The 24527-nt window shown below is 43.1% G+C and overlaps 1 protein-coding gene across 2 annotated transcripts in view; it reads left to right on the top strand.

The window, feature by feature from the left end:
* LOC131114699 (uncharacterized) overlaps positions 1-24527 on the top strand; it is a 234994-nt gene that overhangs the window by 53262 nt on the left and 157205 nt on the right. For both annotated transcript variants that reach the window (XR_009122017.1, XM_058064339.1), the window contains exon 4: positions 5339-5495. Coding sequence is in view for 1 of the 2 variants with exons in the window: in XM_058064339.1 (XP_057920322.1) it covers positions 5339-5495 (157 nt within the window). In the remaining variant the exon portion in view is untranslated. The remainder of the gene's footprint in view (positions 1-5338; positions 5496-24527) is intronic.

Genomic DNA, 24527 nt, shown 5'->3' with positions numbered 1-24527 from the left:
TTCCCCTTTTGCAATAAATGCATTCCAGTAGTCACCCGAAAAGTGTTTGTTATGTTTGCTCACAGGAGGAATCAGACGGTGTTATTATGCTCTCACTTTTAGCTGTGGGACACTGTCTCGCCCTTTGACCTCCTCCAAGGGCTGCATGGGGGCTTGACAGAACTTCCCTCTCCGAGTGTGTGCAGACAGAGGTGGGGTGTGAGTGATGACACTGCCGATGTAATCCCGCTGACATCTGCTTTTAATCTGCAACATGAAAAAAGTCACTGCGTTGACCCCTATAGACAAAAAAACTCATCCTCTGCTCCTTTCACCCCTGGAGACGCTGCTCTGGATCAGGTTACGGCAGGGTTTCCACGCCAGATTCACAATCAAATGTACACAAGCGTGCATGTTCATCATGAGGGGGTGAAGACTTGTTAAGGCTGCTTTTGGGTCCGTGTTGCGCTCGCATTTGAGTGTAAGTGAAACAAACCATACCAGAATTCACTCGCATTTGGCTTGTTTTTGTGCGCTTCGATTTATAGATGCTAATGTTGACGTACGAGCAGAGTAAACCCATAAGAGTTCCTTTTAACGGAACCAAACATGACAAGTGTGACTTTCCAGTGTTGTTCAGATTAGGGGTGTAAGAAAATATCGTTTCGGCGATATATTGCGATACTTCGTTCCACGATACTGTATAGATATAAGTATGATATGGATATTTTTAGGCATTTATCATAGACTGTATATGGTATTTATTCACTTGCAGACATGGCAAAGGTTCATTTCAAATTTTAATTTAAACCTCCGATCGTTAGGTGGCAGCACTTACGTAGTCAATTAACGTCTTCACGCATAAACACAGTTCAACATGGCAGAATGCGAGCACATAAAACCCGCCCCTGCGGCGTACAAGGCTGAAGTGTGGACACATTTTGGATTTCTACACAAAGTAGGGTGTGCAGAAATTGACAAAACCTATGCCGTTTGTAAAATGTGTCGTGCCCGAATAAAGTATTCGGGAAACACGACAAATCTGCGAGTCCACTTAGCGAGACACCATGACCTGCCGCTAGTAACCAATGTGAAGGTTCTTTTGTATGCTACAAAAGTAGTACTGTGATATTGCAGGTATTTTGTTTTTCAAATTGATATCGCTATTTTGTTAAATAATGGTTATTTCAAGCATCCTAAAAGGACTTTTTTACTGATGTTAGTTACTTTGTTGCACAAAAATACTATTCTATTGATGGATAAGTCAGGGACTGTATACTCTATGTATACATTTTTTCACAGCTAATAGAATGTGAACATTTGAGCAGGATCTTGAGACATCATTTAATTTATTTGTTTTTTATGGGTTTTTTTTGGTAAATTTAAAGCTGGATGTTAAAGCTTTATTCATCCAAATGCTACACTTTAAGTTTTTACAAAGGAAAGTTTGTGATACATCCTGTTCTAATGGAATAAAAATGTGTTTAGTAAGTGCATATTGCTGGTATAATTCAGTTTTTCCAGGAAATAATCTTTAACTACAAGAAAAACAAAAAAATATTGCCTTGTTAACAGTATCGTGATATATCGTATCGTGATAATCGTATCGCCAGATTCTTGCCAATACACACCATTAGTTCAGATGTACCTGTATCTCACTTTTTGCTTCATTTTGTGTTGCAGTAAAGAAAGTGCAAAGCATAAAACTGCTGGGATTTAGTAGTTAGTTAGCAGCACTAGTTTGTAGCCTTATTTCCTATTCGGACCGAACCACGCCTTTGTCCGCTTACGTATTTCAGCAGGAAAGCCAAATGTTCCCAAGCCATATACGCTGTTACACTTCCTGTCCCTCGTTTAATGTGTACCGTGCGGGGACTTGTTACGCTTCTGTACCAAACTGGATGTGCTGATCCCGTATACATGTACCGCCGCGCCCCGACCAGGAGTATTTATCCAGGAGTAATTGAGAGCAAAGCCTGGCGCACCAGGCGGATGAGCTGGAAGAAGGATGTGGGTGATTGAAACATGGCTGCAATTTGTTTTAACTGGCTGTAGGAATAAGCATGGCAGAGCTCTTTAGGGGCTGGCTAGTAGTAAATCAGCAGCCTTTGCTCCGAGTATTGTCGGTTCATAACCTCGCCTCTCACTCTTGATCTCCCGCTCACTCCCTTACACCTCCCTGGGGTGCGTTTAGCCAGGGAAATGAGCTTTTCTTCCCTTTATTTGACTTCCTTGTTTCTGGCTAACTTTGTGCAACTCTCTCTCCCGCAACCCCCCCGCCTGTCCGTCTCCCACATGTGTGCACACACACTGTCTCTCTCCTTGACCCATGTTGTGCAGGACGTGTAACTGTTGATGTGTTGGGAGGACAAGGACACAACACAGAGATGCATTAGTGAAAATCACTTCCTCCTCTCAGCCCACAAAGAGGAAGTCGTGTAATTTGTCTGCTTTCTCTCCTGGATACACATTTAAATGCATTATCTTATGGCGGCGCCACACAGGACACATGTTGTTCTTCTAGCGTGCATTCATGTCCAATGACCGAATGGTTGATTCTACAAATGTACACCTTTGGTCCAGGCTTCCTTATTTCTCAGTATATTGCTGAGTGTTCACGGTAATTGTATGAAACTTTAATTTCTGAATTGCAAGGTGCAATAGAACAAGAGATTTGCATGGATGTTATCCATGCAAATCTCAAATCCTCATGATTTGGTCTCATTGACTGCCATTTTAACCAATATTTGGATGTACTCTAATTAGGGATGTCCCATTGGCCCGATATTGCCATAAAAATGTCATGTGTAATTTAATAATTTTGTAATGAAAAGGGATATAGCCCATTTAGCGCCACAAGCAACATGACTGTTGCCGTAAGAGTCAACACGTAGCTTGTTGTTCATATTTGATGTCAACTATTTATTCTCCACATTATTATTATTTATTACAACACGGGAGCCAGGCAACAACATTTTGTTGGCAATTTCACTGCTGTGTTTTTGTGCAATGGCAATATAGGAAGTCTATCTATCCATCCATCCCTCCATCCATCCTTCCATCCATCCATCCATCCATCCATCCATCCATCCTTCCATCCATCCTTCCATCCATCCTTCCATCCATCCTTCCATCCATCCTTCCATCCATCCATCCACTTAAGCGTGTTTGGGGTGGCAGGACGAATGTAGAGGCTTTTGAAAGCACCGCTAATGGTGAGATTTATGATGTAATACATATCAAAATGGGAAATCTACAGTTGGACAATATCGTCATCGGATATTGGCAAAATAAACAAATATGGGACATCCCCAACTACCATCCTAATCGGCTCAAATATATTCATATTTTACATTTATAATAGTTTTAGGACCTATTGTTGTTCTGGAGCTTGCGTCACTTCTTGTACAATCTCACACAAACTTCTGAACAGGAAGTGAACGTATAAGGTGGAAATTAGCAGTCTGGATTATTATGTGTCATCACATGACCATTTTTTTCTTTATGTAGTTCATGAATATTTAATGATTTTAACTGGTAGTATGCGGTTTTCTTGAGTCCTCACTAATGGAGACTGTTTAATGACAATGTTTGAATTATTAAGTGTAGCCTACTTGTGTCGCATCTGGATATACAAAATACAACCAAATGTGTCTTAATGTGTAATTATTGGATGTACTAATACATTTTATGTTTGGTTGTTTTAGCGATGACATAATGACAATACACTACATGGTTGTAATGTTGCTATAGCACGCTACTTCCTGGTTCATGGGGGTATTGTTGATGCTGTAGAATGCACATACGGAATGTTGAATATAAATTCCTGTTGGATCCGCCCCTTTATCCAGACCCTCACCAAATCGGCCCTTCCTTAGTCCATGTGCCACCATTCTACAAAGTATAACACTGTCAAATGCGAAACCACCTACTGTGGTTACATCAATAGTTACTTATTAATACCCCCAGCTGTATTAATGCCATTATGATTTACTGACAATTACAGAAAAGTGTCTTAAATTGCTTTATTTGGGTATAATAATTGTGTATCCTGCTTGTGAAGGTGAGGGAACTGGGCATGTAAATAAATAGAATTTATTTATGTAAAAGGATCTAATAATGATGCTGAATAAATACAGAAGAAAAAGTAGTACCCACACAAGTGTGTACTTCATGTTCTCCATCACTTCCAATCTTCCCCTTCCTGATCTTTTACTCCCGGCGGAGGTGTGATTGGCTAGCTGAAGCATTTGCTGGTGCACACACACGCGTGTTACACACTGCTGCATCCCAAAGAGCTGTGGGTCAGTACTCCAGGGTTGGGGGTGGTGGGGTTTACACAGGGGGGGCCAAAGGTGTTAATGCTACATGCTTTAAAGGGCTACAAGATGTCTTCACTTCACCTCTAAAAGGCACCCTGGGTAAAAGCTGGAACTAATCTGAGAGAGTGAACCAGAGGAGAGCGCCATTGGTGATTGGATTCAGAGCCCGGCCATGCCTTTGTGGACCAAAACGTGGTCCATTTATTTAGATGTGGTGTTTGTTTATCAAGTGTTTACAAATAGGAGCACCTTCCACTTCCTTGCGATCAACGCAAGCCTGATAAAAGCACGAACTGTTGCACTTAAAAAAGTTCACTGGATTCTAATACCTTTATTAGTTCCTGTTTAACGCTGACCCCCTAACTGGTACACCTGTACACGATAAGATCAATGCAAGGGTGTACCATTGGCAGAGTTATTCATATATTAGCCATATATAGCCATATCTACAAAAATGGTAACATGGTGCACTTGGAACAATGGCAATTAACGAGAGAGAGATTGGGAGGGGTCTGGATCAGTAATTTGTATTGCAAATGTTGATCCAAAATTGGAGAACGTCATCAAGCCAGCAGGAAGGTTTGGGGGGGGCATTAAACAGTAATTTAATGGGCGTCTACTGTAAATAACTTTTTTCCCATTTCAGTTGGTTTCGGAACGTAATCATATTCAATATGAACTAAACCATTGCCATATCAATATGTATAACTCAGCCACTTTGAGATGAAGTGCATTTTAATTTTATTTTGACCATTTCAAAAAAAGTTAGTAAATGTACTAAAATTTTGTCCATGATTTTTATATTATTTTGTCAAAAGAAATTTTTTTTTTTTTAATACAAGCATGGTTCAACTGGTTTGCTGTCTAAGGAAGTCAAACAGGAATTTGGGTTATATTATGCACCTAGACCTCTGAGATGGGCAAGATCACTTGCCTTTGAAGCAGGAGTTCATAACATTCAAAGAGAGAATCCATTGAAAGTTGTATTGGATCTGATAGTACATCCATCCATCTTCTATGTCGCTTATCCTCACTAGGGTAGAGGGGGAATGATGGAGCCTATCCCAACTGACTTCAGACCAGAGGCGGGGTGCACCCTGGGCTCGTCACCAACCGGAGTACACGGAGAAAGCCCAGGCACGCATGGGAAGAACATGCAAACTCTACACAGAGATGGCCAATGGCGATTCAAAGGTACGGCACAGTGAGTGCTTTTCCCAGATCTGGTCTATTCTGTATCCAAAAGTAATCCATATGCACGTTTGAGAATGTTAGCTTGGTAATGAATGAAAACACGTTTGCGAGCAAATCAATTTTTACAGCCTTTGCGTGTTTATAAGATACTCTGAGGAAGAAAACCACAATAAAGTCGCGGAGGGCAGGCGATATTGCGGTGCTGCGAGGGATGCACAATGGAACGCGTCCAAACGGCTAATGTCACCTCCACAAATATTACACTTTGGGAATGGGAGTGCTGTGTTTACGAGGAATTGGTTTGATTAAAGCCAGTGGAAATGACAAAACGCTCCATTTTGAATGCATGTACACAAACATACACACACATATACACACACACACATAACATGGGCTTTGCTTCTCCAGCCGAGGGAAGTAATGAAAACAAATGGCAGAGTTCTTTTCCCGCTGGGACCCGAGGAGGAACTTAGTCATCAAGCTAATTTTATTCTTGTCTGGCCCAGAGACTCCATTTCCTCTGGGTGTTTTTACAAACGCCGGGCTGCACCACGCCACGGCCCAGTGATGGATATGAGGGCCTGATGACCGGATGGCAGATGCTGGCCCTGTAACTCAAGCTCCAAACACTCACTGATGACCCCTTGTGCTGCACACCATCCCACCCCCTGCAACCCCACCTCCCTCCGCTACACATAAGGTGTCGTCATTGCAATGTTCAGGCTTCATCCGAGGATGCACAAATACGGTTTTTAAGCAAGCATTGGCAAAAAACGCTATTGGAGTTTTTTGGAGTAGTGAGTAGGCGCTGTATTATGTCCATGTTATATAGACATAATACAATATACAGTACATACATATGGCGCCCATACTGAAAACGTATTTGGGTAATACATAGAAATTTAATGCATTTGCTTACTGCAATTTGTTCATTTTTTTCATAGAAATAAAATGAAACCACCATTAAAAAAAACGGCAAAATCGCACAAAGCTTTGGATTTAAATCTGTTTTATAAATATGAACGTGGCTTTTGCTTTTTTCTGTATGAAGCCCTCGGTGGCAAAAGTATGGCACCTATCGTTGCGATGTAACATTTCATAATTTCTAAGAGATAAGCAAAAACTATTTGCGTACCGTAAACAAAAGTATCATTCCACATGACGAAATGTCACATTCTTAGTAATACTTACTACATACGACCAATTCTTGGAATTTATGTCAAAATCTAACATAAGGCAAAGTCTTGTGCAGCCATCTTTGTGGAACACACTCCACAAACATAAGGGTCATCCTAAAAAAAAATCTCAATTCAACCACGATATATTTTGACATACATAATTGTGATAAAGTTATGATTTTTCTGCGTATCATTCATGCAGAAAGCAAGGTTTTATTTCATCATCATTTCCATGCATTAACTCCACAACTTCATAAAGTCAACTAAATAAGAGAAAAAGTCGCTTCATGTTGCTTTCTGTCCAAATCCTACATATTTGAAAGCACGCTAGCTGTATTGTCATTTCAATTTTATCATCAACGTAGAACAATGAGACTTTTCTTTGCGCAGATAAATTATGAATGCTAAACTGAGATTTTTTCCTGAAGTTGCAGCCTAAGAAGGCAAACGGGCGGGGAAAACATGTCACATTGCTTCATTTGCTTAGCTGGATTAGCTGGATCAGTGTTACATCGTGCCATCATCGCTCGCACCGCGGTCCCATCTTGCAACATGCCACAGATGGGCGCAGGGGACACTTGGGACGCGGTGCAAAGAAAGCCAAATGGCCTCTTGTTCCCGCTCCTCTGTTAGCAGCCTCCATTCCGTCGCAGCCAGCATGGATTATTCAGTGAGCGTACCCTTTTAGCCGCGGCTGTGGCCTGCGACAATAAAGAACCTTATTGTTGTTGATTTGTTAGTATGCGACAACTTCCATGAGAGGAGGCTAACATTAAAAAGCAATTAATATCCGGGAGCGCCGAGGAAAAAGGGGCCTCCGCTGGGAGCGACGTTAGCCGCGGCGTGACCTGAAAAAGCAGGAAAAACACGGAAAAGATGGCTTTTAGTGTGACTTGCACCCGTCTCCTCGGATAGATGACTGACAGCGGGGGGAGCCAGGGGTAAACAAACGCAGTTTATGATCAGCATAATCAATGTGACATCAGCACAGGAGGATAATGTGCAGCTTCTTCTTTTTCAAATAAAGCGACAACTTGTTCCTTTGCCATCCTGAAGGAGATTTTTCTTGGGCTTTTACCACCCGTCAGGAGAAGCCTTAACATCAGAGCGGGACATCAGCGGCACCCACTTTAAAAGCAATCTAGTATGCATTTAAATTGCCAAGTGACAGGTCTTCTCCTTTGCTTTATTACAAAGAAAAAGCTGCTTTGGCCTTCTGTTTCTCCACTTATGAGCTCATCATAAAACCAGGAAGTCGGGGCAGGAGATTAAAGGTATCTCACGTTACTTGAACATGAAACGACAGATAAAGTAGAATTATATGCAATGGAAAAAGCATGCCAGCATCCTCATGAGTATTAGTGTTGTTGTTTTTTTTACATGCATGAGACTCTGTATGTTCAAAAAAAGACGAGGGGTAAATTACCAGCTTTCAGCACGTGTACCAGTGGCATCATTAGGCCTAAAATGTTCTTAAGTCCCCCTAAGTACCGTATTTGTCTGACTATAAGTCACACTTTTTTTCATAGGTTGGCTGTTCCTGCAACTTATACTCCAGAGCGACTTAGAAATGAAAAAAATGTTTGTTACATACATAAACACTGGACACCTTTTCTGTTCTTGTTTATTTTTTTGTGTAGCTGAATAAGCATTGTGTTAGCATATCTTACACCTATTCAGCCTGTTCTCTATTCTTTTATTGTTAGAACTTGCCTTCCAAGAGGACGTAATGTCTGTTTTGGTCAAGTAGTTTGGAAAATAAATTACCCGCAAAAAATGCCACTCATACTCCAGTGCGACTTATGTATGTTTTTTTCTACCTAATTATAAATTTTTGGCCTTGTGCGACTTATACTCCAGAGCGACGTATAGTCCAGAAAATACGGTAATTTAATATATTTATTAATAGATTTTTATTTATTTATTATTATTATGCCTTGTGATTGGCTGGCCACCAGTCCAGGGTGTACCCCGCCTCTTGCCCGAAGACAGCTGGGATAGGCTCCAGCACTCCCCCGCGACCCTCGTGAGGATAAGCGGTAGAAAATGAATGAATGAATTATTATTTTTTTACAAAAAAAAAATCTCTGACAATTTTCATCCATTAGGGCAAAAGCAGGCTAATAAGCAAGCCAATAAGCAGGCTAATACTAGCCTACTACTACTGCTAGTAGTAGTAGTAGTAATAATCAGAAGAAGAATAATGATGATAGTAATAATAATAGGCTAATTAATAATATAATAATGATTATTATATGATTGATCACTGTCCACTGGACAGAATGGTTGCAGAGCTTGAGCAGCGGTTTTGCAGTGTAGATTGTGTGTACTTGTGTACATTTAATGGTGGCCTAAAACAATTGAGTATCTCTACTAAATCTGTCCAAAAGTGGCAAAGTTATATCCCGGTTCTTGTTCCTTATTTGGTTTTGGAATTTTTTTGAATGTCTACTATATTCATTCATATCCTGTGCATCTCCAGGGGGCTAAAACCTGAAAAAAAAAATACAGTCGTAGTACAATAACAATATCAAGAGTTGAGGCAAAACCCATTGTTTGTAGCTTCACATAAAAAATATAGTATAAAGTATAAAACAGTAGACCTGATTAACATAATCTAGCAGTAGGGTGGCCCTACGTGTCAGAGAATCATGGTAGCCACTCCCCCACTCTTTTTTTTTTGCAGTGCCCCTTGAACAGTCCACTACAAAGGATGGGTGTTTAGCAACATGTCTGAATACTTGTGTCTTCCTCCTATGCTGAGACATGGCACAGGAAGTGTGCCTTTTTTGTCCTCCTCTCAGCTCTCCATCCATTCAGCGGCCTCAAGGATAAGTAGTGGAGGAAGGCATCACTCGTTAAAAAAAAAATAAAAAAAAAGGAACCACTCAAACCTTTCATACTTCCATTACAATCAGGAAGGAGGGAAGAGGAAATCAATGATTGTTGTTTCTCTCCCCAGCTTGTAGTTGCTAACCGCCAAGGTGAGCGTGTACATCTGCAATGGTAGGCCACAAAGAATGACTAATTGTGGATTACAGAAGGGTCAAAGAAGGGGCAGCCTTGTTCATGTGAAGGGTTACCCACCGTACCATCTATTTTTTGTCCTGTCTAACCTTTAAAGCAACACTATGTAATACTATGTTGTTAAAGAGACAGCGTCAACATGTTGTTAAAGTGTAATCATGACAGTAGCATCACTATCACTGCCATGGTAACGCTGCCTTCATTATCGGTGAACCAGCCAGGATCCGTTTTGCTGTTTTGGCATTAGCATCAATGCTAACATTATAGCGCAATGATGGTGAGCCTGGGACAGATTCTATGTATTATTTTTTTATGGGCAAATGTGGTTAGGAATAGTTTCATATTGGTCTTGATGCAACTCTACATCGCTATTTCAAGAACAAAAATAGCATTATTGCTAATCTGCTGTTGGACCAGGCAGGACAACACCTGTTGTTTTGGTGTTGGCATCAGTGCTAGCGTTATTTCTCAAACTGCCGCTCATTAAAATAGTCCTGAATGTTTATTTCACGATGTTACACAACAAGAGTTCTGGTGTTGTGTTGGTGTTAGTGTCAATGCTAATCTTATTGCTCATCACCCCAAATAATATTTATTAGCTTAGCGTCCATCCAAACTCCATTCAGTGGATGAGGGTGTCCAGGTGTCATGGTAGCTACATCGTTTCTGCACTTTATCATTCGAGGAGGGCCTGTTGTGGGGGGGGTTATCTCTGGCCAGTTCACTTTGAAGCACTTGATCCTCGGTCATGTCTGCCATTTGGGGCTCATTGTGTCATGGAGGGGGGTCACTGGGAGGGCAGCATCACCGGCTGCTGCTGCTTTATCTCCTGCGCCGACGCCTTCATCGTCATATTAGAGGTTGTGGTGTGCACGCGGAATGGACGTATGGATGGATGGATGCGAGGAATTCATGTTCATAAACGGATACCTCCGTAATTGTTTGTGATGTTTGCGTTAGTGATCAATCCCTTTGGTAACCCCTCCTTGTTCCTCTCCACATCATCTCCACTTACTCCTCCAGGTCATCTCGGTGTTGTCAGCTGGCCCCAGCATATGTCTGACATCGCCGTCTGTCCCCTCTTACACTTGTGTCGCCCGCGTCGGTCGGCCGGCGGCCAGCGTCAACATGTAGCGACCACCTGATATGTTTGCACGGGGATTCTGGGGATGAACATTAGCGTGTTTGGAGAGCGGAACATCTGGTGGTGGGGGGGGATTGATGTGGAGGGGAGGGGGGAAAGGTTACAGTGTAAGGATACCATGGCGAGCCCTGTGTAGAATTCCTTCCATCAGATAAATCAAGACACTGAGCCACTGGGAGAGAGGAGAGGGATGGGGCGGGGGGTAGGAGGGGAGGGGCTGGGACTTTAATCCTGCCTGCTTGTGCAATGGTGCAATAACTGTGCTTAACTTCTTTTTACATTTTTATCATTAATATATTCAAGTTCCAATGTGTTTTACTGGAAATTGTAATATTAATTCATTCATTTTCTACCACTTTTCATCATGAGGGTTGCGGGGGTGCTGGAGCCTATCCCAGTTGTCTTCGGGTGAGAGGCGGGGTACACCCTGGACTGGTGGCCAGCCAATCACAAGGCACATACAGACAAACAACCATTCACACTCACATTCATACTTATTATTTATTGTTATTATTATTTATTAGTTATTTCCTTGTCAGATTTGCTGGTCGAATCACATGATTCATATCGAGGGTGCAGTGTTTGTTTTGCAGTGATACGACGGGAGAGAAAGTAACGCAGAGCAATCAGATTTTTTTGAGGCGACATGGTAAACCTGTACCATGTAAACATGTACCGTGTACCACACTGTGTATTGTGTAAGCAGTTAGCACAGTTAGCTTGTCTTTTGAGCCCCCAATCTCCATGAGCACATGCCCATCACCTCCACCCGTCTGTACCCTCCTCTTCCTCCTTGTGCCGCTGAGCCAGCAATGACTAAACCTCACGTCAGGATATGTAAGACGCTCTTCGGCGGAGACGTATCTCTCAGACAGAATGCTGTCAACGCCAACACCCGAGTATCAAGGGCATCCACGCAACCTCTTCCTCCTCGCTGCTGTGTTGTTTAATTATGCTGCGTGTACGATTGTCAACATCTTTGATGTGGCGCGACGGTTGGCAAGCCCAACTTTTGACTGGCTGCCCTGAAGACTGCACTGCTTCATGCGGTGTTGACGCTTTGTGTGCGCAGCTACTTTGATGATGTGGGGGGGGGGGGCGCTAGGTGGAGGTCAGATGGCAGCCACACTCAACTGGCGGCCCGTGGCCAAATCTGGTCACATAAGACCCGCCTCCAAGTTCAGTTTATACCTCATTTGCAAATAATCTGAAGCGCTTCTGGTGTAGCATTCATTCAAAGGGAAGGATGCTAACAATAAAAGATACGTAGGATGGGTACTTATCTCTTTATATTATTATATGCTCATATCAAACGTTATCCCAATGTCACCAAGCAAAATATAAATTTTTGACCTGGAATTACTATAAACTGAATGAACCAATCAATTAGCTTTAATATTTAAAGTGAATTAACATAATGAAGTTTAAGTGTACAGCAGTAGTGTAGGTGTACGCGAGTGTAGGGAACCATTGATATAGAGGATCTTTGACGTGTTAGACAATTATTTGTACATACATAATGTCAATAATAATGAAGCAAAGCGCTCTCAGTTGAAATTCCACAACATTCTACTAAAATGCCCCCCGTGCTCCATACTTGTGACCAGACATTCTGTGAAATATGTTGACTATTTTTGGTGGGGAATTTTGTATCGTCATTAGCAAGTGGAAATGATGTTGGTAGGACCCCTGGGATGGATGGCTTTGGGCGCCGGGCCTGAGAACAGTAGCTCATTCACTTCTCATTGAACAGCTGCAAGCACACACGTCTCTTATGCATTTTGATATTTTCCACTAATTACACTGCATCTTTTTTTTTTTTTTTTTGAGAAAATCCAACTGGATTCTCAAAACAGGCTTTGATACCAACATGGGATGAGCTTTTTCTTCTTCAACCCTGAAAATGTCATTTTTCTGCTAAGGCACAGTATCAATACAGACTGAAATTCTTGACTGCAGTATCATAAGAACGTGGGATTCTATGTAACTCTGGCAACTAATAAGCGTTTTCATGTCAAAATGTGAAGTACTTTATCATTTCGGCCTCTCATCCACACGGAAACGGCGTTCTGGGTACCCCGAAACAGTATTCTATGAAAACAGCATCTGGAAATGCCATCTCATAATCGAGCAATATGCTGCTGCATTACATCGATTTCGCCCAGTGAGGCGTTCCTGTCTGGATACAACTATTTCGTAATCTGGCACAGCGTACATTTTTCATAGAATACTACAAATGTTCAACTAGAAACTGCAATATTTTGAGTGAAATCCTACTAAAGTATACCGGGATCATGGTGTCTGGCTTCTGCTTATTACAGTGAAATACTTCTAGTATTTACTAATTTTACAAAATACACAACAGAATGGACGCTAATGCTGCATTCAGTCTTTCCTAAGTTAAATCAGTTTGTTAGTAATTGCGATGAGATTTTTGCACAAAATCCTTCAAAAGTCTGGTGATAAATATTTCCAAGTGAACATTAAATTATTCTTCAAAATCACACGCTTGCCACTCGGCATTATATTTTTCATACAACACTAAAACCGCATGGTTTTGACTAATTGCAGTGTAAAAATGTTCCATTATTGTTTTGTAGAAAATGTTTGTACAATATTATCATACTTGCCATAGAATCCCAACAAAATTTCTACTACAAACAACACAATTGTGTACAAGATACTAGTAGGTATAAGCTTTTCTATGTACAGGTAAACCTAATTTTTGTACGAAATGCTACCAAATTCTCATGAAAACTGGCTTTACATTACAATAATTTTTCTGTACTTGTCGGATTAAATCCCGCAAATATCTTACAAAATCCTACAAAAATCTCGTGAAAACAGTGGAAAAGCATGCATTCTTACTAATTTAGCACCAGGACGGGCATCAGGAGGCCTACTTCACACTTTTCCTCGACCAGGAAGTAGTTGACAGCTCCTCGTGCCCCAGCCCTGCTGCCGATTCCGCCGCTTCCTTCCCCGCTAGCCTAGCTTAGCATCAATCACTTGGCTAGACTCGCAGAGCTAGTGCAAACCAATTTCCTTAATGCTGATTGCGCTGTAAACTAACTCTCCTCGCCAGCTCTGGCTCTCGTTCGGTGAGGCTCATTCATTCTCGCTCGCTTCATTTCCTTCCACGGCTTCCTCTCGCCTTGATGGAGCCAAGAGTGAAGCCGCCTTGCTGGGATAGATGACCCCCAGAAGACTCAGATGGTCTACTTATAGTTCAGCCACTGCTGTTGTCAAAACCGTTATTTGTTGATGCGGATACATTCCGGCCTGATCACGCTTTCCTCAACAAGAGGAGCGTTTCATCGTTCTCCACATTGGAGGCTTTTGCTGACACAGCATAGTGAGTGGATCTGCAGAGAGCTTCAGCGAGAGACACCTCCCGCTGAGGCATGAGAAATTCCTGACATGTCTCTCAGCTCTTGGAGTCATCGTGGACGCAAGAGGAGGCCAGCTATTTCTCACCTTGGCCGTCTTTAGGCTTCAGTTCACGTCGATAGCATTTACTTGTGGGCGGTCACTGCGGACCGCCACCATTCCTCGCTTTAGCACCCCCAGTGACAATCATACAAAACTAAACATGTATTTTTTATGAAGCTTTTTTTCAAGAATCCTACTCAGATCAAATTAAAAAAATAAATGCAAAATTTTTGTACAAAATCCAAAATATTCAGAGGAACATGCTACCATGTCATATAATAGTCATAGTCATAAACCCCTAAAAATAAGTCAGTTTTCTAACAATCTTTTGTTATTTTTGTGCACTAAATTCTCATGAGAACATGCTACCATCTCAAATGAACCAATGTTTTTTCACTTCAAATTCTGCCAATAAGAGGCTAACCTGTTACATCATTTAAGTTTTTTCACGGCTATACCAATAATTTCAGTATTTTTGCACAAATTCCTGCAAAATTCTCATGAGATTTTTCATAGAACGCTACAATAAGTTGCCTTTAGACAAGTTGCAATAATTATTTTGCAAAATCCCAATAAATCCTATGAAAACAGGCTCCCATCACAAGTCGTAGGGTCGTATGGTCCTGTGTTTTTTAGTTCTTTATTTTTATTTTAATTGGTTTTATTTTTCATACATTTTTGCTGCTTTGCTTATTTGCTTATTTTTAATATTTTAATATCTATTTTACCATTTTATTTCTTATTTGATCTTTTAGTTTTGGATTAAATTAAATTTGTACCTTTATTTATTGTATTTTATTTTTACTTTTTATTTTACTGGTCTGTGCAGCACTTTGGAAACTCTGTTTATAAAATGTGCTATATAAATAAAGTGGATTGGATAGGATTGGACAATCTGCGACTTTTCATAAAATGCTAAAAATAAATGTTTTCTACTCATAACTGCAACCTTCTTTAGTGAGATCCTACAAACCTTATCATAGAAGAGGCTAACATGTCACATGTTTTTCATCCAACCCTAAAAATAAGGCAGTTTTCTACAAATGCCTGCACCATTTTTGTGTAAAAATCATACTAAATTCTCATTTCAAATAATATTTTAGAATATATTAACAGCATAAAAAGCAATAGCATTTACATGTGTGCGCCCACAACAGACAGCCCCCACTCATCCCGCCGACAACAAAACAAAAGTATACTTCCAATGTCTTCCTAAATCATTTGAATCCTTCCTCGGTAGCGTCTTGTGGAATGTCGACTTGGAGGAAGTCGTCGGGCAGCGAGACCACGGGAGCCATTTGCTCTCACCTCGGCCGTGTCAAATTATGGGGATGTTGCGCTACAAATCCTCTGCAACCACACACTTTAACACCACAAGGGGCTTTACATTAGATGCTGACAGTTACATCCTGCTCTGTTTTTAAATGGAAACACATCGTTTCTCACGCAGGCACTCGTAAGAATTCAATACAGAAAGTCTGCCTTTACCAAGATGATGCTTTAATTTATATGACATGAAATGAATGCCAAAAGAGTAAAAAAAACACTTTAATTCAATGCTGACAAACAAGATTGTTAACAAAACAACACCATTCTTCCTCGTTTGACGCCTAAGGAGCTACTTCATTACCGGATTGCGTTTATTTTGCTTCTTGCACGTTTGCATCCTTCCCTCTATTCCTCTAAATGGGTGGCAGGTCTTTCCCAGTGGAGAGATTGATGAAGTGCAGTAGGCCCGGGGGTGGTGGGGGGGGATTCGGGGGGCGGGGGGTTTCACAGAGAGGTAGTCCCCTGCTGGGACTTTTCTCTCTGGTCCACTGAGCGCCGTGCACAGCCACACAGGATACATTTGTCAATCTGCTGCTGGCTCACATACATGGAGACCGCCGCCGCCGCCGGACGACATACGGGCGCTGAAGAAATCATAGCTGCCGCATAGCTGCTCCTAATGGCTGGTACACGATGGTTCGGGTTTCAGCCTTGCTCCGGGCCCCCGCCACTGACATGCTGCTACATTATGTTTAGCCTGTGTTTTATTTGGCTCTCTTTGGTATGGTGGAGTGGAATAGGAAGTGAGGAGGAAGGAGGGGGGGGGTTATGCACAAAGCAGAAGGAGGGCCACTCCAAAACAAACAGTAGGAAGCTTGCCGTTAGTGCACACAAACTGCTGCGTTACGTGCAATCTGGGCCACAGATTGTGTGTTTTGTGCCAGTGGAAATCTCAACAGGTTCACCCCCCACACCCCCCCGTGTCATCGTTCCTAATTTGGATGTTGATGTAATGTAGAAAACCTTGCTAAATTTGTTTTTTTTCTTACCTTTAGCAAAAAAAACCAAAGTCCTACATAAGTTGCATGAAAAGCAAGAAAAATCCCACTTGTCATGGTCACCACAAAACCTGTCCTCTTCAATAGGATGGAGTCGAAAGGGTTGCCAAATGTGGTTATATTTGCTATTTTATGAAGGTAGCAGGTGGAATTAGGCACACATCGTATCAAGTTGTCGCATGTCTGCCATTGTTGAGCTCATCAAGCTTCCATGCACGTCCACCGACACCATCCAACACCACTTTATGCAGCCACGGAATGCTGACATGTGAGGGGGGGTGGGGGGGTTGATGCCTGGACTGCATGGCGACATAGTTGGAGGGATTCCATGAAGGAAAGCCCCCCCCCCCGACTCCCCAACACACACGCATGTACTCACAAAGGTATACCACCAGCAGAGGGGGGTGGGCTTGGCTTGCCCTGACAAATTACCCACATCCACGGCACTTTGGTGTCTCAGCATGGGGGGAAACTGGACGGCCCAGTAGGAGGTGGGTGGATAAGTGGAAGGTCAGGGATTTAAAGCGGAGAGGGCAACCAGAGTCCATGCTGTCTCTTGCAGGCAGACAACTTTTTCACTTCAACACCCAAATTAGACGCAAGAATGTATCATTTATTGATATTTATGACCGCAATTTTATAAAGTTTAAAGACTTTACATATAAAGTCATAATGCAGAAAAAAAAACGAGCAAACAAAAAACACTCCATGACCGTTTTTGGTCATAATTTAATGAAAAATTGTATCACTGATGATGTGGATGAGGAGGGTATTTTCTATTTTAATGAGGATTAAGCGGCATAGAAAACAAACCAATGTTGTTGCCACTTTCTCACATTCATGTTGATTTCCGATGGACTCAAACTGTCCTACCCGGGTTATTGCCCCCCCCCCCCCCCCCGATTCTGTTTCATGCCTATTCTTATGGCGACACTTATTCTTTGAGGTGTTTTAGAAGCAAAAATGTATCCCCGGGTAAGTGCAGACTCAGTCTTCATCCCCTCCATCACCACATCCTGTGCTTGATGGCAAGAGGAGCGCTTGTTTTTGTGTGTGCGGACACGCTCCTACGGAGCATCAAGAGGGCCCATTGCTCCAGACTGCCGGCGAGAGGATTAGGAGTCTGGAATGCAAGACACTCCTTGACCCCGGCGCGACCTTTCCGACTAAATCCCTTGTCCATATCTGTCCCTCATGGGTCATGATCCAATTGGTCGCCCCCTTTGAGAATGCTGACCCCCCGTGCACCTCGCCGCTCGGTCTGCGCCTTTGGTTGTTTGGTGCAGACCTACTTTCGGAGATAAATATCTCGATCTATCACTCTTGTTCTGCCTTCCCACGTGTCCGTGTACACCTGAAACATAAATGAAGCATTCCCCTCTTCTTTATCGGAGGAGTGGGTGGCGTTCCATTTGCGAGCATGTCGACCAAGAGTGACGTTAATGGAGGCGGAGAGGAACAAACACATCAGAGCGGCGGGTGAGTGGCAGTGACACTGAGCAGAAAGATGGGTGGTGGCAGTCGCTCCCGTCCCGCATGACATGGCTGCCTTGAGAGATGAGAGACAGATGGGTGTCCTGCTCGCTGTACGCAGGCCTCTTTGAATAAAATATCACACTAGTGATTAATTTATACCTCATCTGCATAGCGCCGAGCGGCAACCTTATTGTTTTCTTCTTTTTCTGTCTGTCCATCCTTCATGTCGTGCACTTGTTGGAAATGACACGCATTGTTTCATCCCTAAAAGGAATCTATCATGCTAGCTACATGCTAGGTGGCTGTGGAGCTACTGAATCATTCATCATGAATTATTTCGTTTCGAATAAAGTTAGCGTTTTTTTGTTGTTGTTTGAGCTTGATGTGTGTCAAACTCAGGAAAAAACGGTTGGCAGTTCGATCCTCGCTCCTTCCACCCAGTCACTGTCACTTTGGCTACGGATATAGTTTACCACCACGCGTGTCGGACTGGGGAGTGGCTGAATAATGGGTTCACTTCATTGTGAAGTGCTAAAATCGAATCCATTATTATTATTATTACACAATATCTGTACAAAAATAACACTTTAAAAGGGCATAAGACAGTCAAAAGCGATCATTTTAACTACCGCAAAGCATGCCGGGGAACGTGTGATCCGGCCAATGTCGATATAAAATACTGTAGCTTTTACTGGACATTTGAGAGCACAATGAAGAGGTTGCCAGATGGGATCTACTAATTCCCAGCGTCTTTTATTTCCTTTGGATTAAAGTTAGCGGTTTTTTTTGTTGTTGTTTGAGCTTGATGTGTGTCAAACTGAGGAAGAAACGGTCGGCAGTTCGATCCTCGCTCCTTCCACCCAGTCACTGTCACTTTGGCTATGGATATAGTTTACCAACACGCGTGTCGGACTGGGGAGTGGCTGAATAATGGGTTCTCTTCATTGTGAAGTGCATTGATACCCTAAAGTGCTAAAATCGAATCCATTATTATTATTATTACACAATATCTGTACAAAACTTTAAAGCAATCATTTTAACTACCGCAAAGCATGCTGGGGAACGTGTGATCCGGCCAATGTCGATATAAAATACTGTAGCTTTTACTGGACATTTGAAAGCACGATGAAGAGGTTGCCAGTTGCTGGCTGCGGAGTTAAGGTTTGAGAGATCTCACAGATCCTCCTCGATTGATTAATTATGACTTGTTTTCATGTCGTGCATGAGTGCAATCAGTCCGCCCTGAGTCGCCTTGTGTTTATGCTTTCTGTGTCTGTGGAGGGACACGCGTGCCTCCCCCAGTCAGGCGTCCAGCGTGTGCACCTGTCTCTCAGGGTCAAATAAACAGCTGTGAGGAGCCCGCCAGCTCCTTCAACGCCGGCCCTCACCTGTGTCACATCTGCCTGCCAGCGCCATCAAGGTGCGTCAAAGGTCCAATCTGGCATCTCTCCACCCGTTGGCGCCACGCTGCACCTCGGCCGGCTGGCACGCTCGCCTCCGCCGCCCACATGCTTCCACCTCTTTGCTCCTGGAGGCGTCTGCCACTCACCTGTCATTTCTTTCATCAAGTCCTCGCTCCACAACCCCCAACCCTTCACTCCCTCACTGGCCTCTTTAAAGGCAAAGGAGGGGGAATGGTGACCAATTCGGGCCAACTTTAAAGTCTGGCAACAAGTGAGGATGTTTCGTCCCTGTGCGATGTGTGGAGAGAGAGAAGAAATTGATTTGGGAGCTTGGGTGATTTAAAAGTATGAGTGTGTTTAAGATAAAAGATATAGCCGATAACGAAGAAGCGTACATCAAACACTTAAACTGTTTGTCCTTGAAGTGAAAACCCCCCAAATCAGATGATTGTGTTATTTATCGCCTCTCTGCAGGCATCATCAGTCCTCATTCCCCCCTCCCCTTTGCACAATAGACAAATTCATACTTTAATAATGATGATATTAAACATTGCTGCCTGTTTCTCCAAGCACATTTACCGTCACACTCATGCCTGCTGAAAGAAAGAAAACCTTTTGGCCCTCAGGGTTTTATGTGACCCCCACACTTCCAGCGTAGAAAATGATCAAACATCGCAAAGGTCTTCAGAGGTGAAAAACATCACTGACGACAAATTTGCTTCACTTTGCACGATTACACACAAAAGCAACAGCGTGGTTTGCTTACATTCCATCCTGGTGGTGCCGTTTCAGCACAGGAAAGCGACACTTACCTTGGAGGAGCTGTTTGTGTTATCTTTGGCCTGGTTGTCATGGCTCAGTTAAGTTTGACACGGCATGGTTTGGAACGATAAACATCGATGTGGTTCGTTTTCACTGCCGAGTGTGTTGGCAGGATGCTACAATCTGTCCATCATTGATGGAAAATAGGCGTGTTCTTGGTATTTCTATTCCATAAACCCTGCAATGTCAAGCTGTATCGTGTACCACAGTGTGCCAAAAATTGACATAGTGAGCGCCAGTTATTTTGGTAATATTTGACAATGAAAATGCAAAAAATATAATCCCTTATGGAGCTCAACCAAACTGTACTTAATGGGATAGATGGGATTATTTTTTTTTTAAATGAAGTATGACATCCTGGGTTACAATATGGGGTCCATTTTTGTTTGTTGAGGTGCAATCCACGGAAATTTACCCAAAATCAATTATTAATTAAAAAAAATAGGAATTAAGTGGTAAAAAATCTAACAAAACAATTGAGTTTCATGATAATTTTATGGTATTAAAATTATTTTTTTATGTTTTTAAGATTTAGGGTAATTTCACAAGAAGTTGAAAAAAAATGGAAATAAGGTCATACTGCGTGAATACATTCAAAAGTCATAATTTTAGAACAGCAAAGTTTGTAATTCCATCTCCTCTCCAGGGTGTCTAACTCTACCATGATCCAAGAAAAAGGGTGCGAAAATGTGTTCCAATTAGGATCAGTTAATTTGGCACCCTCTGGTTTGCAGTGGTTGGTATCCTAACGCAAGAATGTTACACAATTACTTTCCAAGCTTTTCACAGTGGGGGGGGAAAAAGTGTTCCAAACTACACAGCTTCATTGGAAATACGGCTTACGAGTCTCTCCTGCATGGCAAATCTCACAGGAGCTGTGGAGAAGCTCTTGCAGCTATCAGTGGTCACCTCAGCGGCTGAAATATTGCACAAATAACCATCAAAGCGGCTCTCTGCGCTGGCCGGCCCGAGACAGTAAATCCTGGCTGCTGAGGGCCAGACAGTGATTTTGTTTCACATTTCCGCCCAAGACACAGGCACGGAAGAAGAACATAGACTAGATGAAGAAGGAAAGAGGAGAGAGAGCCCTTGGCTGTGGCCCAGCTGTATCAGTTGGGCTTTACTGCCACGTGGCATATGGTACAAGACAAACTGTCAGCGTCCCCCCCCCCCGCCTTTGCTTTGCTTGGAGTTGACAGGAGCAGGAGCACGTTTGTGTCCCAGCAGCAGGCATCAGGCGGGCTTAGTGGTGATTTGGGAGGAAAAGGGGAGAAAGGCAAAGCATCATGCTGTGTGGCGAGCCGCTGATGGCTCCGCATGGCCGGATGAATGAGGTGGCGTGGGGTTTCATGGGGGGTGCTTACGTGGTAGCTGCAGGGGACAGCGCAGTGCCCGCGATTGTGAGGGAACTGCAAATTGATCAAATTGTGGAGGCAAGACTTTGGGCCTATTATCTGGGTCATGTCAATGTCTCTCTGGTCACCATTTGGTCACAAGGGCAAAGTGGCGGTATGACTGTGTGCGTGCTGAAGAATCCAAGCTTGAAGGCCTCAAAATAGATGTTTTTTTTTTTCCTTCAAGTGTCTTCACATGCCTGATGTTTACACCATCTCTCCTTGCACAAACACAGCCACCAAGTATCCAAACAGATTCCCCATTTGCACCCGAGTGATACATCCCAACACTTTGTTGTCAAAGTGGAGCTAGGAACCTTCACTTGTTGCCTGTTTTTTTTTTTAATATTTCTGTTTTAAAAAGTTGGTCAAACTAAAAGTAATGTTAATTTCAGACTTGCTTTATAGCGTACCGCGCCTTTACACTTGTACAATTCACCATGTTTGAACAGGATGTAGGTCGATACATAACGTATAGCATGCTACATGTAGCATATCACATAACACAGCCCATAGAGACGGCAGATACTTTAATAATCCCCTGGGGGAAATTCAGGTATCTCTGAGAAATAATACATGATAAAATCAGGCATCTAGTTCGGATGTCTCCCTGGTGGGTGTTCTGGGCATGCCCAGCCGGGAAAAGGTCCCGGGGCAGACCTAGGACACACTGGAGGGATTATGTCTCACAGCTGGCCTGGGAACGCCTTGGTGTCCTCCCAGTGGAGCTGGAGGAGGTGGCCGGGAACCGGGAAGTCTGGGCTTCCCTACTGAGACTGCTGCCCTTGCGACCCGGATCCGGATAAGCGGAGGAAAATGGATGGATGGACATCATAAAAACCAGGATGAGATAAAAAGACAAAAAGTGCCATAAAAACATATACCATAATAATAATTAATTAATTACAATAATTAACAATAATTAATTGTTAAAATAAGTGCACTTGGAAGATACTCAGAGTGCTAAACCACATCCTCCATCCCAGTCAGTGTTGCCATGTCCTTCACTCACCTTGCCTCCGGTGCAGCCCACACTGGTGAATAACGCAAATTAATCCGTGGCGGTCGGTAAAGGCCATTGGCGTGAATTGGCGTGAATTGGCAGCCGCATTTCCTTAGTCCACCCCAGGGTGGCTGTGGCTACAAATGCAGTTTACCACCACCAGTGTGGCACTGGGGAGTGGATGAACAATGGTAATGGTTTAATTTCATTTGAACATGCATCAGATTACAATTGAATGCATCACATAATCAGTTCACAGTTCCACATGTCCAAAAGGAGTAGGAAGAAGCAAAGCTTATTAAATCCTACCCCTCCATCTGGTACTTTTACAATCAGTAACTGTTACATTTGTTCACTTCCTGCTTTCCGTAATAAGTTTTTTTCAGCAGTTACTGATCACATAGCTTAGCATTTTATTACAGAAAGAAAATATATGATAGTAAAGTTAATAGTTTGTAGCTAGCTTTGAATGTTTGCATGCCGCAGTGGATGAGTTCTTGCCGATATGCATTCTGACATCTCTAACTCATCTCGACCCCCCCCCCCCCCCCCCCACCCACCCACCACGACTATCAGTAATGATCACTGAGCTGAGCCGCGATCAAACATGACTTCCGAGGCGGCGTATCGTGGCTATTAGCCTAGCATGGTGCATGATATGCGTCTTCTCCCGATCGCTGAGGGGTGCTCCGCCTTGACATTGTGGCGAAAGGGGGGAGCGGGCATGCACATGAGGCAGGGGCGCCGTCGTCGCTTGTCAGTGTGCTTCTGTCACAGCGTTTGGAGTTTGACTCGTTTCCCCGAGGTGTGCTGTCACTCTCGCTGGCTGCTAGCAGCTGGTAACCACAGACTGTCTGTGCAGCCCACCAAGCAGAACTGTTGGGTCCAGTTGTATACAGCATTGGACCAGTAGACCCCTTTCTTTGGCATACCATCCATGGTCGGAAGGTTTGTAGAGGTGGGCCTACCATGCCTCTGGGGTTGTCCAAGGGGTGACCGCCCTGGAAATGGAGACCCAACGTTCAAGGTATGCCTCAAACCCAAAAGTCCCATCCGGATTAAGGGTACTCTTTGTAAAATTCTGTGAAACATGGTATTAGAAGTGGGATGGTTCTGTATTTGTCGATTTTGCCTCTCAGTAGACCTCCCCAAAACCAGGATACTCCCCTACAAAGTTCTTCTAAGGTGTGTCATATGAATTGACCCTGCTCAACGTATGCTTGAGTTCACAGAACTCTTTGTCATGGCGTTCTGTGACAAATGTCGGACCTTTTGAGGCCTTCAGACGTTTGTCCAGTTGAAGTACTCCGAGGACAAGTGACCCTTGTGCCCTTTGACCTTGGAGATGGGATCGGCACAATGTAGGATTAGAGACACTTGCACGGCGCGGGCCATCCGAGTAGACCGATCATACGGATTGGGTACAACGGTTCTGTGGCATTTGCGTCAGAGGTGAGATCCTCAGCGATGTGTCGTTCGGAAGGACCATGGCTTTCTGGTCTTGTTTGACTGTGCAATATATATTTTTAAAATTTGCGTTGAGGGTACTCCTTGGGTTTTGTGACAAATGGTGTCGGAAGAGAGGTGGTTAGCCACCATGTGAGATTTGACACACAACAAAAGAGCAAGCAAAACCAGCTAATATTTTCAGTTGCGTTGACGGTTCCATTCTTGTGTATGTGTTTACTTCCTGGTCTGTATCCCTCACAGCTAATGTCAAACAGCTTTTGATGAAAGCAACTCCTGAGGCCAGCAACCAAACATCCCGATTCCTTGTAAATCAGCGGTCCTCATATTAGCTGTTGAAGGCTAAATGGCCATTATGG

Source organism: Doryrhamphus excisus, chromosome 2 (assembly GCF_030265055.1).
Source record: "Doryrhamphus excisus isolate RoL2022-K1 chromosome 2, RoL_Dexc_1.0, whole genome shotgun sequence".
NCBI classification, from domain to species: Eukaryota; Metazoa; Chordata; class Actinopteri; order Syngnathiformes; family Syngnathidae; genus Doryrhamphus; species Doryrhamphus excisus.
This window is presented reverse-complemented; position numbering and strand designations above follow the sequence as displayed.